This window comes from Euleptes europaea, chromosome 2 (assembly GCF_029931775.1).
Source record: "Euleptes europaea isolate rEulEur1 chromosome 2, rEulEur1.hap1, whole genome shotgun sequence".
NCBI classification, from domain to species: Eukaryota; Metazoa; Chordata; class Lepidosauria; order Squamata; family Sphaerodactylidae; genus Euleptes; species Euleptes europaea.
Genome location: NC_079313.1, coordinates 54,676,080 through 54,692,940, shown reverse-complemented (window position 1 = coordinate 54,692,940; position 16,861 = coordinate 54,676,080). Strand labels below are relative to the sequence as shown.

At 38.7% G+C, this 16,861-nt stretch overlaps 1 protein-coding gene across 18 annotated transcripts in view; it reads left to right on the top strand.

Moving 5' to 3' along the window:
• Window positions 1–16,861, top strand: part of ADGRL2 (adhesion G protein-coupled receptor L2) — a 168,062-nt gene that overhangs the window by 112,074 nt on the left and 39,127 nt on the right. For 11 of the 18 annotated variants that reach the window (XM_056845406.1, XM_056845402.1, XM_056845401.1 and 8 more), the window contains exons 5-9: window positions 8,837–9,124; window positions 9,644–9,747; window positions 11,214–11,399; window positions 12,134–12,172; window positions 14,535–14,718. In XM_056845406.1, the coding sequence (XP_056701384.1) occupies window positions 8,837–9,124; window positions 9,644–9,747; window positions 11,214–11,399; window positions 12,134–12,172; window positions 14,535–14,718 (801 nt within the window). The remainder of the gene's footprint in view (window positions 1–8,836; window positions 9,125–9,643; window positions 9,748–11,213; window positions 11,400–12,133; window positions 12,173–14,534; window positions 14,719–16,861) is intronic. The other 7 variants (XM_056845407.1, XM_056845404.1, XM_056845403.1 and 4 more) reach the window with 1 other exon arrangement.

Below are 16,861 nucleotides of genomic sequence, written 5' to 3'. Positions count from 1 at the left end.
CACCTGGAATGAGATGCATGCTAGCATCGGTGCTTTTTCCTGACTTTGAAATTTCAAATAGAATATCCTATATAGGTTCCTTGGAAAGAAGGCACAAAAATTTGCCAAATAAATATGGAGGTTCCCTTCAATCATCATGGATAGTAGCCACTGATATACCTATCCTCCATAAATCAGTCTATTCCCTTTTTAAATCCGTCTGCGCCTGTAGCCATCACTACATCCTCTGGCAGTAAATTCCACATTTTAATCACTCATTGTGTAATGGAGTATTTCCTTTTATTCATCCTGAATCTCCTGCCCATCAACTTCACTGGATGTTCCTGAGCTGTAATATTTTGGAAAAGAAAGAAAAGGTCTCTCTGTCCATTCTCTTTACCCCGTGCATAACTTTATAAACCTCTATCATGCTGCCCTGTTGTCATGTTTTTTTTCTAAGCTGAAATGTCCCAGGCTCTTCAGCCTGTACATGCCACACACTTTCCACAGTGAACACAGACACAAAAAAATCATTTAGCTTCTCTGCCATTCCCCCATCTTCCTTTAGCAATCCTTTTATTCCTCTATCATCCAAGGCCCAACTGCCTCTCTGGTTGGTTTCCTGCTCCGGATATATTTAAATAAATGCATGTTTTTCTTGATGCTTTAAGTAATTCTTCTTTTGCTTGTGTAATTATTAACATATTTCTGTTCTCCCTTGTGTTCACTTCATTGGGGCAGACCTTCCACTTTTTAAAAGAAGCCTTTTTTTGCCTTTTATGGCTTCTTTGACTCAGGTCATTAACCACACAGGCAACTTTTTAGACTCGGCTAAGCTAGGAAATACATTCTATCTGGGCTTCACTTAGGGAGGTTTTAAATAGCTTCCAAGCATCCCATACATAATTTTCCTTCCGTTCTAACCAAGTGACCAGTCCCAAGATAACTTTGAATGCTAGAGAAATTATAAAGAATGTGCCATCAATTAAAAAAAATGGACAGTGACCTAAATGGAGTAGTTAATGGAGTTATCCTACAGTTTATCCTATAGTGGATTTGATTCACTCTTCTTCAAAGAGGTTAATTATTTTCCTCTTCTATAGTATGCTTAATGCGTTTAATTAATGCCTATGTCCAGAAAAACACAGCTGATCAATTAATCCATAATTTTTAGATAGTGTTTATAGTAGGAGTATATCTCTACAAATGTCCAGTCTTACCATGCTTTCCCCCTGATCTCTATGTACAAAAGAATAGTATCATATTCTAATGGTAAATATGCTGGAGCTCACATGCATATTTGGATAGACAAAGATACAGTTTATATTTCAAGCGTTCCTTTTACAGAGGCATGTTTAAATGGGTTTCTAGTTAAATAACCTTCTTAAGCCAAGTGATCTTGAGAACAAGGTAAGAATGGATCTAATTCATTTTAGATTAAATAATGAAAAGATATATACTGATCATGAGGATATACCTCTAGAGTGCAATGCATTAGTTGTCCTCAGTCTTCCCTATATTTTGCAAAACTTGAAATGTTACTCAGTAGTAAAGGAAAAGAAATCAACTTGAAACATTTTGGGATAATTTATTTAAACTTATTAGTTTGCAAAGACTTCCTAGAGTGATAGTAAATTTGTAAAATGGTCTTTCAAGGTAGCATTTGGAGGCCTTTCCAGTTTTTGAGGGGAAGGAAGTTGCCTTCTGCTGACGTGCCCTGATATCAAGTGCTTAATGATGTCATGGGGTCAGTGCCTCTGTTGCAGAAGTCATAGCCTCTATTGTTGCAATGCCTAATTTGAGGCCATTATGGAAAACTCAGCAGCCTTTGCCACTTCACTTGTGATGGGAGCAGTAATGATATATTGACTTTCTCAATGAGCCCTCTATCTTTCATCTCTCTGCCTGTCAGCGCCTAGCTGCCCCAAAGCTTCCTACTTAACAAAAATGGTTCAAACACTATAGTCTTTACCCTTTCGACTAAAAAGAGGCCTTTGTCACATACATCTGACTTGCTCTCCTGAACTTAGACGTTAATTTCAGTCTCAAGGCCAGATATTATTTTTGACCTCAACCATGTGCTGCTTCTGGAAGCTGGATATTGCTTTTGAGTTCTGCAAACTGAAGTGGCTACAGCATTGCCAGTTTCACCCAACCTGGAGTCTACCAGCCTGCAATGCTGAAGCTATACTGTGCAATACAATTCCTCCCAGTGTACAGTAAGTCCCTACTTCATGGAATGTGGAAAATTATTGCCAAGAAATCCTTTTGTTTTCAGAAGCATTTCTTCAATCATGGCACAGTTTCATGGTTCCCTGGCAGTTTAACCTTGTAGTTTTGTTCCGTTGTTTTGAGTACCTTATCACCTTTGATCTTGTGTCAGTTAAACACGTCTTTCCCTTTGAGTGAATTTACTATGTTTTGCATTTAACTATAGTGCTTTAGCATGAAGACAAGGAGACAACATGGCCACAATTGAAGAAACCATCCTATGAAAATAATAAGTGGGAGCCTATATATGATGGGTCTGGGATGGGGAGATGGGGAATTGGTTTCTTTTTCAGCTGTGCCACTATGTTAGATATGTGATAAGATCAAGGTTCTGACTTGGTTTTGTTCCATTAGCAGTCTTCCCAGCCTCTCCAAGATGTGTTTAGCAAAAGAGTAAAGACCTCCTTTTGGTGTTTAATCAGTCTGGATGAGATTTTTTCCTTTGAGTGGCAGACCTAAGCTGCTTTACTTGTACACACAAATGGTTTTTATGTGATGGGATAACGTTCTAGGCCTCCATAGGATACGGACCAAGTTCAGCAGTATTTAATGCACACACATAGATGCTTTGTCCGTGTATTTTGTTCTTGTTTCTCTTTTCAAGCGACATATTCTTGAACTACTAAGGGGTTCACTTGATTTGCTGGCCCAATTTGTTTATCCTTTCTTGTTCTTTAATGGGAAACTATCTTAACTTCTGAATTTATGGATAGCTGCTTACGTGCCAGTATTTAAATATCCAAGAACATTAGACTTCACTTAACTACCTCTGACTCAGAGTTCCTTTTTCCAGCATCAGAACCTAAACTTTGTTTTATTTTGGTGACTTGTCCCTGACCTTTTTGCTAGCTGTATTATCACCGATATTCACATGAGATACAAGGATTTCCAGTAGGTTTCATAATTGCCTGTTTCAACAGGAACTTCCTTCTGGCTGCCCCTAGAGATACACAGCCAGAAAGTGCAGCCAAATAGGTAATAGAAAGGTGAAAGAGAGCAGATTACGTGATCAGATATAATGTACCTAGGGCACATCAATGTGGGCTGCTTTAGCTGTGTCTGGCTTAATCATGAGAGATCCCTTGCTGTTCTTCCTTAAACAGGAATGCTGCACGTGCAGGTAACCAGTGCCAGCACTATTAATTTCTGAACTTAAATGTGCACCTAACAACCCAAAACCGAGATTTTACATGTTCCAATCTGTGACATAGGCTTAAAACATCTATGCCAATTGACATCCTAAGAACAGTTATAAAATCAATTTGGCGCTATCCCAGGAGGAAAAATAATGTGCTAAAGAATGGTTGTTGACCTGTCTATAATCTTTGCCTCATAACGTATCCTGTTGAATGCACAGACATGTTAGAATGAAGAGGCCCTTGATTTCCATCTTCTTCTTCCAACATTTTCTACTTCAAGCCTTTCTCCATGTCTGCACTTAAAAAGTCTGTTTGGATGCTTGTGGTGCCACCTTTAGGAAAGAGAAAGGAGACCTCTCAACTCAGGTTTAATTTGGTGACTAAAATTCCTTCCGAATTTGACTTTCAATTTGTACCATCTTTAATTCTAAACGAAGTCCTTAGTTTGAGGTTTTTTTAAAAGTCCCTTAAAAAATGCCTTATTAGTAAAAAATGTGGGGATAGTGTTTCAGACAAATCAGGTGTGCTTCAGTATTCATCTTAAGAACCACATTAAATCTGTGGCATTAAATCTGTGCTGGACAGAAAAATCCAGGAGGTGAATGGTTACAATAGAGTAATATCCAACATCGTGTGAATCAAACCTGCCTTGGCAAAAGAGCAGCAGCAAACAGTGTGCTGGATAAAATGATATGCTATTGTGATTCTGACCTCATCACTAGACTTCAGTAAGAAGACCACGATCCCTTTAGTGATGTTAAGCAGCTGGGCACAAGGATATCTTAAATCAGATAGAAGCTATCCAAAGTATACGGGTAGGTATTAATCACACCATTGTTGATACAGATTCCTGTCATGAAGAATGACTTCATTAAGCACAGGGTGTTATTGGATGCCTAGGATATTAGTAATGATGGAAAATCTTCCTAGATCCTTCCTGTTGCACCCTGAGATCTGAATCAGCACTAGTTTTTTGACACTGTTTCAGGCACCGGTGACATTTTTGACAAACGTTAATTGAGTAAGCACTGAAAGCCTGGCTGCATTATAATCAAAAGAAAATCCAGAGGTTTCACAAGATGTCAGGCAAGTACTTGCAGACAAGACAGGTTAGGAGAGGTTTTTGCAGTAGTGAGGCTAGGCGAGAAGTTCAGCAGGCATAAGTAGCACTCGATCAGTCTGGGAATAAAGCACAGCGCTCAAAGCGTTTCCGGTCTGAGATGTGGAATAAGCATCACACTTTCCAAAAAGTGTGGGTTGGGGTTTTGGAGGGGGGATTGGGGGGGTTGGCAGTATGCAGCTGGAAACAGGAAACAATTGTAAAAATCACAGTAAAATTCATTGATTTGTGTGTTTCTTTGATTAACTCATAATACCTGAGTGTATGTGAAATCTATTTGGAGGAAAATAATGAGATTCACATGCATCCCATCAAAAACTCTTGTTGGCATTTTAGACACGGTGCTGGCATTCATTGTTCCCAGGAACAGCCCCCTGATTAAAAGATCTGTGTTCCAGTTTTCCCTGGGGAGATGACAGGCAAATTCGAGCTTTGACCATTTTTAGGACTTTAAAAAAAAGATTTATATAGGGCTTTATTCTGTGACTCCTGTCCCTGCTCTGGAAAAAAACAACGCAGAAACTCTGTTTTTTTTTGCAAAGAAAACCCCCATTCTTTTTCAGGTCCTTTGAAAGACTGTCTGGTGCCTCTCTCCTTGTTTGAATTTGTGGTTAAATTCAATTTACATTCAAGAATATATGTTTTTGATAAGTTCTAGCCTAAGGACAGAAGAGCTTTAAATCCTTTTTAAAAAGCATAAGCCTTTAGGAAATAAATGTCAAAGAAAAAAACCTGAAAAGTGTCAGATCCAGTTGTTTCTAGAAGAAACATAGACACAGAAAGCAGTGAATGCTTGTCACAGTTTGTAAATTCCTCCAGGCAGGGACCTGTCTTTTTTTTGTTTGTAAAAGTGGCAGGCACACCTGTGGAGATGGAGAAATAAGTGGTGAGTTGTGTCCCTCCGCTGGCCAATATTGCTTTGAATTTTTAACTGTTGCCAGAGGCTCATTTTCCAGTGAACAGGCAGTATTGTACAGAAGATGTGCTACTAATATCAGAATTGATCTACCTCCCTGACCCTTTTGAAGTTGCCTTCTTATGGTTAGCTGTTTGCTATACCTTCTCTGAAATGTCTTGGAAACTGATCTTAATACAAAAAGCTCTCAATTAAAGTCAACAAAACCAGCGATTATTTCCTTTAGGTGTAGCATTAATACACTTCAGCACCCTCGAATTAGCAAGTTTACAGGAGGTATCTCCAGTTGTAACTGGCCACACCTACTGTAATGTGCCTTTTCTCCCACTGGTGCTGCTGGTTGCAGTGCTGGCCTTGCCCAGCAAGCGGATCAGGCAGCGGCCAGTGGATTTTTCCAGATCAGACTGGAAACCAAGGGACATATGTTGCTTCAGCATAAGAGATCTAAATTCTAGATCTCCTTCTCTGTATCAAAATCCCACCCAAAACCTCAAAGCCATCTCTCACTGGTGGTAGCCATGCCATTGTGCACAAACACTGGTAATTCCTCCTAAGGATAAACATGTCTGGTTTTGATTGTTGTTTTTGAGCCATAGTGCGGCAGAACGCTTTCTAGTTGTCCCCCAACTGAAGAAGTCATCCTACTCCAGGGCTCAACTTCAAGATCCTGCCTGTTTTAGTTCCAAAAAGGGTGTTCCAGCAGCTCTTAGCTACTTTTTCAGCTCTTTCAGCTTCACTGTGCGTGTGCATAAAGCAAACCTGTGCATGCTGAAAACACAAAATAGTTTGCATGTAGGGACTTTATCAACTTCATGTCTGCCAGGGACTTAAAAACTGGGGAATAATAATACATTCCATTGATACTGTAGTTATGCATGATATACCGTTATATTTTACTATACACGCATGACAATATCAATTACATTAAAAATCTGAATATTAAAAAGAGGTAGATTATATTAAAACTGATGTCCAGCCGTTATGCATGGACTGCGTGCTATATTCTGCAGGGTTCACATAAAGACCACTTTGAAGGGAGTTTAATGGAGGTGTCACCCATCCATCTTTTAAAAGCCCAGACTTCTATGAATCCAAAGGCCTCTCCAGTTTTCCAGCTCTACAGGGCAAAGAGGCTTTCTTGGTTTTACTGCATCCATTTCTTCCCCTATAACTGCAAATCCGTTCCAGCTGGATCAATAAAAACCAAGAGTTAATGTGGCACCTGTGGGGGGGGGAAGCTTCATCCTGATACTGTAACTCTTCGGGGTGGGAGGGCATAACAGTTCTGCTACTGCCATATCAGGGCTGGAGTTAATTGAGGCACATATGCAAGACTGCTTAAGCACAGTTTGCAGTGCAGTAAGTGATTTCAGAGGGCACAAAAGAGTGTAACTCTGTTTAGGATTGCACTGTCAATCACTTCATTAATGACATGTGGAGTATTCACATAGTGAAAAGGTGGTGTTTTTTCCCGCCAGTCATTCACTTTAAAGTTTGTGTGTGGAATGGTGATTCTAGTCCTCATTGTATATGCACTTGGTAGTTATTCTAGGATAAATGGTCTTGATTGTAATCTTATGCTGTATCTTGGAGAGAAAAAATAATGTTGTCTTCTCCGTCATTTTTATTAGCTTCATTAAAAATGTCCTGTGGCTTTTATACCAACTTTGTGCTGTTACCCTGAGCCTAAACTATCCTAAGTGGAGTGGTTACCCCTTAAGTCAAGATAAGAAATAGACATGATTATCCTTTGAAAAATTATTTATTGACTCATTGATATTAATATAAATCAGTTTAAAAATAAATAGAATAAAAACATTCCTATCTGTATGGTTAACTCGACCCACTTTAATCTTGGTTGCACAACATTTTTATGTTATAAATACTCACTTATAATCAGGGGATCAATATTTATTCCATTGAGGGAGATGCCCAGGATTTATCTTGCACACTGCTGTTTATAAATGTCAGGCTCCCAAAAAGTTGGGCAAACATTGCATTATCCTCATTACTTTAAAACAATGGATTACCCCGCCATTTAAAAAAAAAAAAAACTTGTGGAAAATTCAACCATATTAGAGGTAGAACTTACCCATACATTAGAAGAGAACAAATTCCTTATTGAATCATAAGACACACCATATAAACCATCTTGTATATCTTCATCTAGGAGTGTGATCTGAATGAATGAAAATACCAAGCCTAGCTCCATTAGCTTTACTTGTGGCGTGGGTAAGGATTGGGGGGGGGGGGTTGTGTTGCTCAGAGAGAGAGTCTTGAATCTTGGCAGGTGTGGTTATGATATATATCAATGCCAAATATTGTAAATGCCTATCAAAAAGAAATAACCTCTGTGCTTGAACAGTTACCTTTGGCACTTCAGTTAACATGTCGACATTACTGTCAGATCAGTAATATTAAATTCCAGAATTCAAAACAGAAGTTACTTGTTCAAAAGCATTTACTTTGATATAGATGATTAAGTTGTAATTTTGCCACTGGCTTGAATTAGTTGTTTCTTCACACCTGCTTTATCAAAGTAGGTAGTGTGGGGAGGAGGTTTAAAGGCTAGCATGTTCAAATACTAAAGCAATACATGCATGCTACATTTTATTTCTGTTTGGATCTAATCAGGCATGCTGAAAATCTCTCAAGCAAGAGTGACTGCCGGGTGGGAAGACGTTAATTATCTTTCTGCAAGTTGCAGACTGGGTGATGTGAAGTTAGGCTTTCTTTGATTTTAACTGTCTGGTTATTTATAGCCTCTTAAGGGGTGGTTGCTTTTTAACTGTATAACAGTATCTATAGCATCTTGCTGTATACGAACCTTCTACATTTTCTTTGCCGAAGTATTAAAATGTGGTGTCCATGTTTGCCATGTACAGACAATTCAGTGCTAATGCCTCCTGCTCTTAAGAAATGTAGCTTATCAGTATGTATTTATGAAGATGTCTTTGTAAAGAGAATGTATTATCTATTGAGGTAGCAATCTTGTGCACATGTACCTGGGAATAATTTCCAAAGAACTTACTTCTGAGTGCATATGTTCAAGAGCACAATGAATATTGGAAGCAACAAAAGCAGTTGTTCAGAATCATATTATAATGAAGCTTTTACAAAAATGTGCAGAACCCATGAAATATGGCTATATTAAAAATAGCTCTGATGTGTTTATTCTAAAATTTATGTATCCCACAAAGAAGAAATAAAAAAAATACTTTTTTGACAGATAAATGTAAGCATTATGTATTATTGTTACTATAAGTGTACTTTCCCCTTGCCTTCTTAAAATTATCCCAAGCCTTGAGCTTCTCTGAGAAAACATCCAACATTCACCAGTTTTCAGCACTGGCCATGTTCCTATTTGTAGTTCCCCTTTTAACTTGCTTTTTTTCCCTCCCTCTATCACAGTGCCTACCACAGCGGAGACAGTAACCCCTTCCACAGAGCTGTACAAAACAACTGTATCAACCACAAGCACTACACCCCAGAAAGTCCCGATCAGTACAACTTTAGCTACAGGGACAAGTAAAGGCCCCAAACCACCTCCAGCAGTTTCAACAACCAAAATCCCTCCTGTGACAAGCTTTTTCCCTTTGCCAGAAAGGTTCTGTGAACCTGATGTGGCCCGGGGGATTAGTTGGCCTCAGACACAAAGGGGAATCATGGTGGAACGTCCCTGTCCCAAAGGAACTCGTGGTAAGTCCTTCAGACTATGCCTTCAGCTCTAGTAAATCTTTCAGAACAAGTTTTCAAACCTCTGGTCCTGCTGATAGGTCTCACGGTATCTGTCAATTGGTTTTGGTTACTTAGGAGAAAGTGGCAGCTTCCAGTTTTAAGCTGTAGAGGGCATTGAAGCCTTGGTACAGAATGGCATTAAAGCACCTTCTCGGGATTTAAGATCATAGGCTGAAGGATTATAGCAAAATGTGCTTATTGCTGTCTTTCTCCTTATTGAATTCTGCTTTGTATGAGTTCAGGGAAAAGCATGATCTTTTGTATTGGTTTATTTGCCAGACAGGCCGGAGATTTTTGTCCTGACTTTTAATTGGCACCATTGTCTTTTATTTTGTCAGTTCATTGTCAGCTGCTTTTATTAGTTTTTCTGTTTGATATAGAGAAGCCACTTAAGTTATAGTCCCAGATTTCATGGATGTTTGCTGGAGATTGCAGGAGAAATAAGTTCACTTTGGATTTTGCTTTCTACGTCTTTTATAGGAACAGCTTCATACCTCTGTATGGTTTCTACTGGAACATGGAATCCTAAGGGCCCTGATCTTAGCAACTGTACTTCACACTGGGTAAATCAGCTGGCCCAGAAGGTGGGTTGAAAGAATATTCTAACATGATACAGCTCTCAAGGGAGACAGCACAGCACTTGCATGATACAGCATAGCACAGCATATATGCGTATAGCAGCATCCAGAGTCTAATGAAGCCCTTACCACAGCACCCACATGCCCCCCTTCTTTCTCCTCACACCTTGATGCATTCAGGAAAATGGCATCCATCAGGAACTTTGGAACAGGCCCGATCCACAGCAGGCTCAGTTTGGAGACTTGATTATTTTTTTCAGGCATCTGAAGGACGTAAATAATCAGGAGCAGCCTGGATACCCACCTATCCCTATCTAAAACTCAGATGACTTGCAAGCTTAGATTTTGTCAAGGAGCAAAAATTGGCTGAACCAAGCCTTGTTGGGCCTCATACAGGGGTGGGAGGATTATGTTCCACTTGATGGGTTGCAAGTAAGGTAAACGTCTTTGGTTTATTTTAGTAGCCTAAAATACTAAAATGGTTTAGTATTTTAGGCCATATTTTGTCAGTGCTTACTTTTTGGGTAGCAGAATATAGCCGAGTAATATCTGATTAAGTTCCTTGAGAAACTCTACTCATATCCCAGGGAATGTACTGATTGCACTAGCATGACATTTTAAAGTCATATTCTGCAGTTGTTGCTCCCATGTTACATGCTGCTGTGCCTTTTCAGATATCTAATGCTAGTTTTCACAGCAAGTGTTTTCACCAGAATTTGTACACTTCCAACAATATATGATGTTTAAGATGGAAATAATTCTAATCTGCTACTTTTTGAAAAGAACAGGTTTGAGTAATGTAGCTAGGGGGAAAATGCTTGAGATTCTTGTGTATTCCACCAGCTATGGGAATCACACAAGTAGCTGCTGGTCATAGCATGAGAGTCTACACTCACTGGATTTTCCCATGGCTGTCATGACATGAAGTAACCATCATATTAGTAGATCAGTAAAATACCATCAGTACAGTGAGAATGAACGTTGAAATGTTGACACATTTCTCCATGTGTCATAGCAGCAGTAAAAGTAGCTATTGCAGAAGATTTAATCTCCCACTAGTAATCAGTTGTTGTTGTAGCCCATTTGAGGGATGGAGAGGGAGAAGATGGTGTGGCTGTTTTTTGTTTATTTTAAGGTTTACTGACTTTTAATTCCAAGGCAAACAATCTGGTGTTTGCTTTCAAATAAAATTTCCAATTCATGAATGGATTATTTATTGGAACATTTCTTCTCCCACACCTTTTTTTTTTTTACATAGGACACTGAAGACAGCTAACAATCAGTCACAAAAACCATTAAAACAAAAATGAAATTTAATACCTGGGTAATAAATAAAAAATAAAACAAGTGCAACAAATAAGAACCCAAAAAATAAATAATGCAATAGAAGCCAACTGTAAAAACCCAGGTAGTGAATGGCCACCAATTATACCCAAGGAATCTTCTCAGGAGAATTTGAATTGTCATTTCAGATCAGAAGTGGAGAAAATGCTGCTAGCCTTGCCAATGAACTGGCTAAACACACCAAAGGACCAATCTTTGCTGGCGATGTGAGTTCATCAGTCAGGCTAATGGAACAGTTGGTGGACATTCTGGATGCTCAGCTGCAAGATCTGAAACCTAATGAAAAGGACTCTGCTGGACGGAGTTATAATAAGGTAGGTACAGAAGTGTACAGTCTTTTCTGGTGAGTTTTAAAAGAGAGTTGACATGGTTTTGTTTGTTTCCTCCCAGAAACACTGTCACCAGATGTCAGTTTATTGGGCGCGTTTAATGATATGAAGGAAAACTAGCAAATTGACAAGACTGCATTCCCTAGGCTACGTGGGCTTTGGGGCTATGTTTCACAGTGCCAGAAAAGAATAGAACATGATTATTTCCACATGAGCAGTAAGAACAGAATAGGGAATTTTACTAATACTTCAACAGTAGTAAACAAATGAACAAACCCTCAGTTTTTGGAATATAAATAACATTCAACCCCATTACATCATTTTATCATTTTTCTTGCAGAAACTAATATTTTTTAGCCACAGGAAGAGGGCAAGAAGGGTTTTTTATTATTATTGATCATGTTGCGTGGACTTTCTTAGGCTGATGAGTTACATCCTTCCAACCCATTAATTTAGAAGGATGTAATTTTGCTAAGGATTACACTGTTAAGATCCTAGAAGTGTCTGATACTCCAAAAAGTAAATCAGATCCATGGGAATATCTTTGGCGTTCTTAAAACAGCAGATTCTTCCATCAGTATTATTCAACAACCCTTTTAAAAAAATGATTTTTTAGCAGAATTTATTTCTCAGGCTAACACGTTTGTGTCTTAACAATTAAATATTAACATTACTCTTAGACTTACTGTGTCTAACTGACTTTTTTTCTCTCTAACAAGCTCCAAAAGCGAGAGAAGACATGCAGGGCTTACCTTAAGGTATATCTCCTGTGCTGTCACCTTGCTTTCCCCCTGCTTCAGCAACCCACTGCTACGCATTACCCTCTTGCTGCATGATCCTGTGTGTTTCAGTCTTTGTTAAAGGTGCATTGTGCCTCCTTACCAACTGTACAAAAGGTTGGCTTTGCACAGGTATAATACTGCCACAATTAAGCCAGCAATCAATACTTTCTACTTTATTTCCTTCCACTTTCAGTAGTGCAACATACAATAGGCATTAGCTGAATTGGAGTTGATAATGGCTTTGCCTTCCTCATGATATTATACTTGTGGAAGAAAAAAACAAGCTGGCAATAACAGAAATTGTTTCGTAGCTATAATGTTTGGAGATCAAAGACTGGGCAACCCTAGCAAGTGGAATCCATTGATCACTTCTGCTTTGCGGCTTCCATTTGCTTTAGCAGGGTTTATGTAGCAAGAGCGCCTGGTGGATTACATCCCATGTTCGTGCATGACCAAAGCCAAAACACACATACACACCTTCAACCAGCCTGCTTTATTTTCCTTCAGATGCACTCTTAAATTCAGCAAGTTTAGTTTTTCATACCTTGAGCTTGAACTCCAGATAAAATGCTGACTTTCCAGTAAGCTGCTGGAAGACCAGGAAAAGAATTCAAAACACTAACCTGGAATACCCTTGTGGTGTATGTTCGTGTGCTGACCAGGACCTGTGTAGTCATCATTTTCCTCGAATGAGAAGTTATGTCTTAAATAACGCTGTAATAATTATTGTTGTTTTTTAACCTGGTGAAGGTGCAATATGATTGCTGTAGTGAGTTGACTATTCTGGGTTGTATCACCTTTGATAATAAGTGTCAATATATAAAATGTAATGATTGGTAAGCTCCTGAAGATGTGAGTGTTATCAGGATGGGAAGCATCCTTTGACATAATCCAAATAAAATGAATCATTTTACATCCATTTGATATAATCAAGAAAGATACTCATATGATTAATTTTTTCTCTTAGAACTAATAAAATGTGAATATGTGTAATTTTAGCTGGATCATACCTTAATTATTATTTTTCCCCTCTCCATGTCAGGAGGAAATGTCATTATATGCAGACCATTTTCAAGCCACTGGAGAAATGCAGATTCAGACATATGAAAATATATATAAAAAGTGAATCATACTAATGAATGTGTAGCATCAGCTTGACATATATACACAGGCCACACAAACTGAAGCACAGCGTTAATTTCTGACTAGGAGCATTTTCAGTAGGTCTCAATTGACTTCTCCGCATGGATAATACTGCTAAAACCTCTTAAAATTACAAATCAAAACTGGCTGATGCTATGCAAATGAAGCAAGTGCCCACTTTACAACGGAGGATTCATTTGTAACTCAGATCAGAGGCTCCGATCCGTCTTTCTTGGTGACTAATGAATTTGCCCTCTGCAGACCAATTTCTGTTCCACTCTATTAATGGCTACAGCAGTATCAGTGCGAACAGTTTGACTCTTCCATTTCCCATTAGAGAAAAGGGGGAGAGAAACCTTTTGTGCCACTCCAAAGTATCTTCCACCTGCTGTTGCGGTGGCTCACAATGTAGACAGAAAGAGGATTATTAAAATGGATTACGCTCATTAATTTTGCTCCTGACAATAGCCCCAACCAACTATTGCTATCTGTTCACACACAGAGCACACTGTCCTGTACCCAACATCCTTTTCTGTTTGTCTAACACATCCTGTTTTCATTCCCCTTACTTTTGAAATTGATCAACCAAGTTATGTATGTACTTAATGACACATTACTAGGTACTTGGGCAGAGCATACAGGGTGATTCAGCAATGTGTCGCTTATTCAGTGATGTGGCTTTATTGTGCAGTAATGTAAGAGTTACAGTTTGATCAATCATTTGATTAGCATGATTGATCTGATTACTTTGAAGAGTGAATATGATCCTTCCGCTTAAGTCCCTTTCCTCTTCCTTGATTTGCTGTTATGCTGCAAGCAATTTAATGTGCTTATAGCCAGACAGCATCAGGGCACCATGGAGTATTTCTTAACATTGAATGAATGGGGAAGTCCCTTGTTCCCAAAGAACTATTTGATCATCAAAGCCTAATAGAGCTTTAGATTGGCACCAGGAGCTTTAAAATTTAAGCCACCAGCATTCACTCATTGCACTCTTCAGCAATGTACTTTTTCATAGCTGCTCTAGGGTATGTTATAGTGGTACTCACAGTACTAAGGAAAAAGCAGTAGCGTTTTTTGATGTTAAATCACCTTAAATCATGTTGACAGTTAAATATTACCATTGTCATCAGATCACTGCAATCTCTCTTGCTGCCGAAGGCAATATGGCCTAATTTTTTTCCTACTGATACAGGCAATCGTTGACACGGTGGACAACCTGCTTAGGGCTGAAGCTCTAGAATCTTGGAAAGATATGAATTCCACAGAACAAGCACATGCCGCAACAATGTTACTTGATACGCTAGAAGAGGGGGCTTTTGTCTTGGCTGACAATCTCTTAGAACCTACAAGAGTCGCAATGCCTACAGATCATATTGGTAAGTGAATTAATCTTGATCAGCTGGGTTTACCCACAGTGGAAAACAGAAAGCCTTTAAGATACATATATAGTGAGGTAAATCTAGGTCTATTTAAGATTGGAAAAAAAAATAGGTCGAGTCCTTTGCAGAATTCCCTCTCACCAGAAGACTTGATAATTCACCTTAAAGAAAACAGCCAGCTACCAGGAGAGAACAGAAAGTAATTTATTTTGGGAAGGAACGAACGAATGAACTTAGGAACTTCCAAGCAGCCATATAGTAGGATCTTTGGTGGCAAGCATTGCTAGTTTTGTTTAAATGGCATATAGTGCTTTATTAAATGTTTCCTGGAACCCTCATTTCAATTCTGCTGGCACCTTAATTTAGAAAAGGGATCCTTTAACAGCACAGAAATGTTTTATTATGGAACTCCACTAAATTATGTTCTGGGTGAATGTCATGTCAGTTTTGGGCACATGTTTACATTAAATGTTTATATTAAACACAACTGCCTTTGGGTGAAAATGTGTCCAGTGAGCTGTGTCTCCCCCAATACAAAATAGCCATGCTTCATAGATTGGAAAATACCTAACAACACTTTGAGCATAGTTGATCATTTAAATGGTGTCAGAAAAATGAAAAGTTTTCCTGTTAGAGACATACAGGAATTTGCCATTTATGCTTAACAGTATCACTGTGTATAGATTAAACTTTTATTTGTATTGTATCCTTAAGACTTGCCCCAGTGTGTATGTACTAGGAAGTTGATTATGTCCAAGCTGGAAAGATAGTGGCTGGATAGCATGATAAATTTCTGCTAATCAAAAGTAGGGTGGTTTTTCACTGATACCTCCAGCCTAGTGCAAAGCCCTCATTTGCCCTTCGCGTTATTCCTGAGGGTTCCGTGTTCCCCAGGAGCAGGATTTCTGGATGTATTGTGAGCTGCAGCTGAAGGGGATGGGAGCAAAGGAATCCCCTCCTGCAGGTTTAAGCGATTGAAAGGCAGGGGCCTGGATATTGCAGTACTACAAATGGGATATGGGTAGGGTTACCAGCTCTGGGTTGGGAAATACCTAGAGAGGGACCTCCATAGGGTATAATGCCATAGAGTCCATGCTGCAAACCAGCCATTTTCTCCAGGGGAACTGATCTGGATAATCATGAGATCAACTGTAATAGCGGGAGATTTCCAGGTACCACCCTAGATATGGGAGAATGTCAGTGTTTGAATTTCTGAATGCATTGAGGTACCTTCTGTTGCTGAAGGAGAAGGGTTTGTAGATACTGAGTAGTGACCTCAGTTTTATAATGAGAAGCTTAAACTAATATCTAACTAAATATAAAAGTGGACATAGTTTCTACGTAATAATCCTTTTGTTGTTATTTGAAATATAATTGAACAGAAGTGATTTTATCTAAAGGCCCTAAAGCTTGTATGCCTGTTAAAAAAAAAGCTCCCAATCTTCAGCTCTTTTAAACTCCGTCAAACAAAATAAATGCGCACTGCTGGTCTTTAAATCTTTTCATTTTGAACTAGTTGAAACAAGGAGGTCTTTTCCCATTTTAATTAGGGAGAGTCTTTCTTTCAAGAAATTGTAAAAAGTCTGTATAACCTTTTCTGTTTCAGAGTACTGATTTTATAAACCATAACCTGAAAATAAATATTAATTCATTTTTTCTGATAAGGCCAAAGTACATAAAATTGCAGAAAGCTTCATAGAAAATCATTAAGATGAAGCGGGAAATCCAAAAACTGACAACAGTAAAGAATTACGAGCCAGGAGACAAGCATGTTGTGCTTTTGAAAAGTGCTGTAAAATGCTTGCTTATATACAATAGCTTTTTATTACAAGCTTCCCATTCCTCGGAGATCATTGGCAGACCTCACTTGGTTCTTTTTCCCTCAAACGCTTAATTATTTCAGATTGGTCTTAACAATAGTAGATAAGAAAAAAAATGCATGCAGCTCAGCAACTTTGGTTTCCTAAAGTTCTTCCAACAAATCACTCTCAGGGCTTTTAAAGTCGTATCCTTTAGGCAGCACATTAAAGTCAGGTTGGATGTCATGTTCTCGGAACTGAAATGCTGCTACTTCGTTGGCATGTGCACTGAGTTTGATTAAAATTTAAAGAAAATTGAGTCTGTGTTGTTGAAATACACC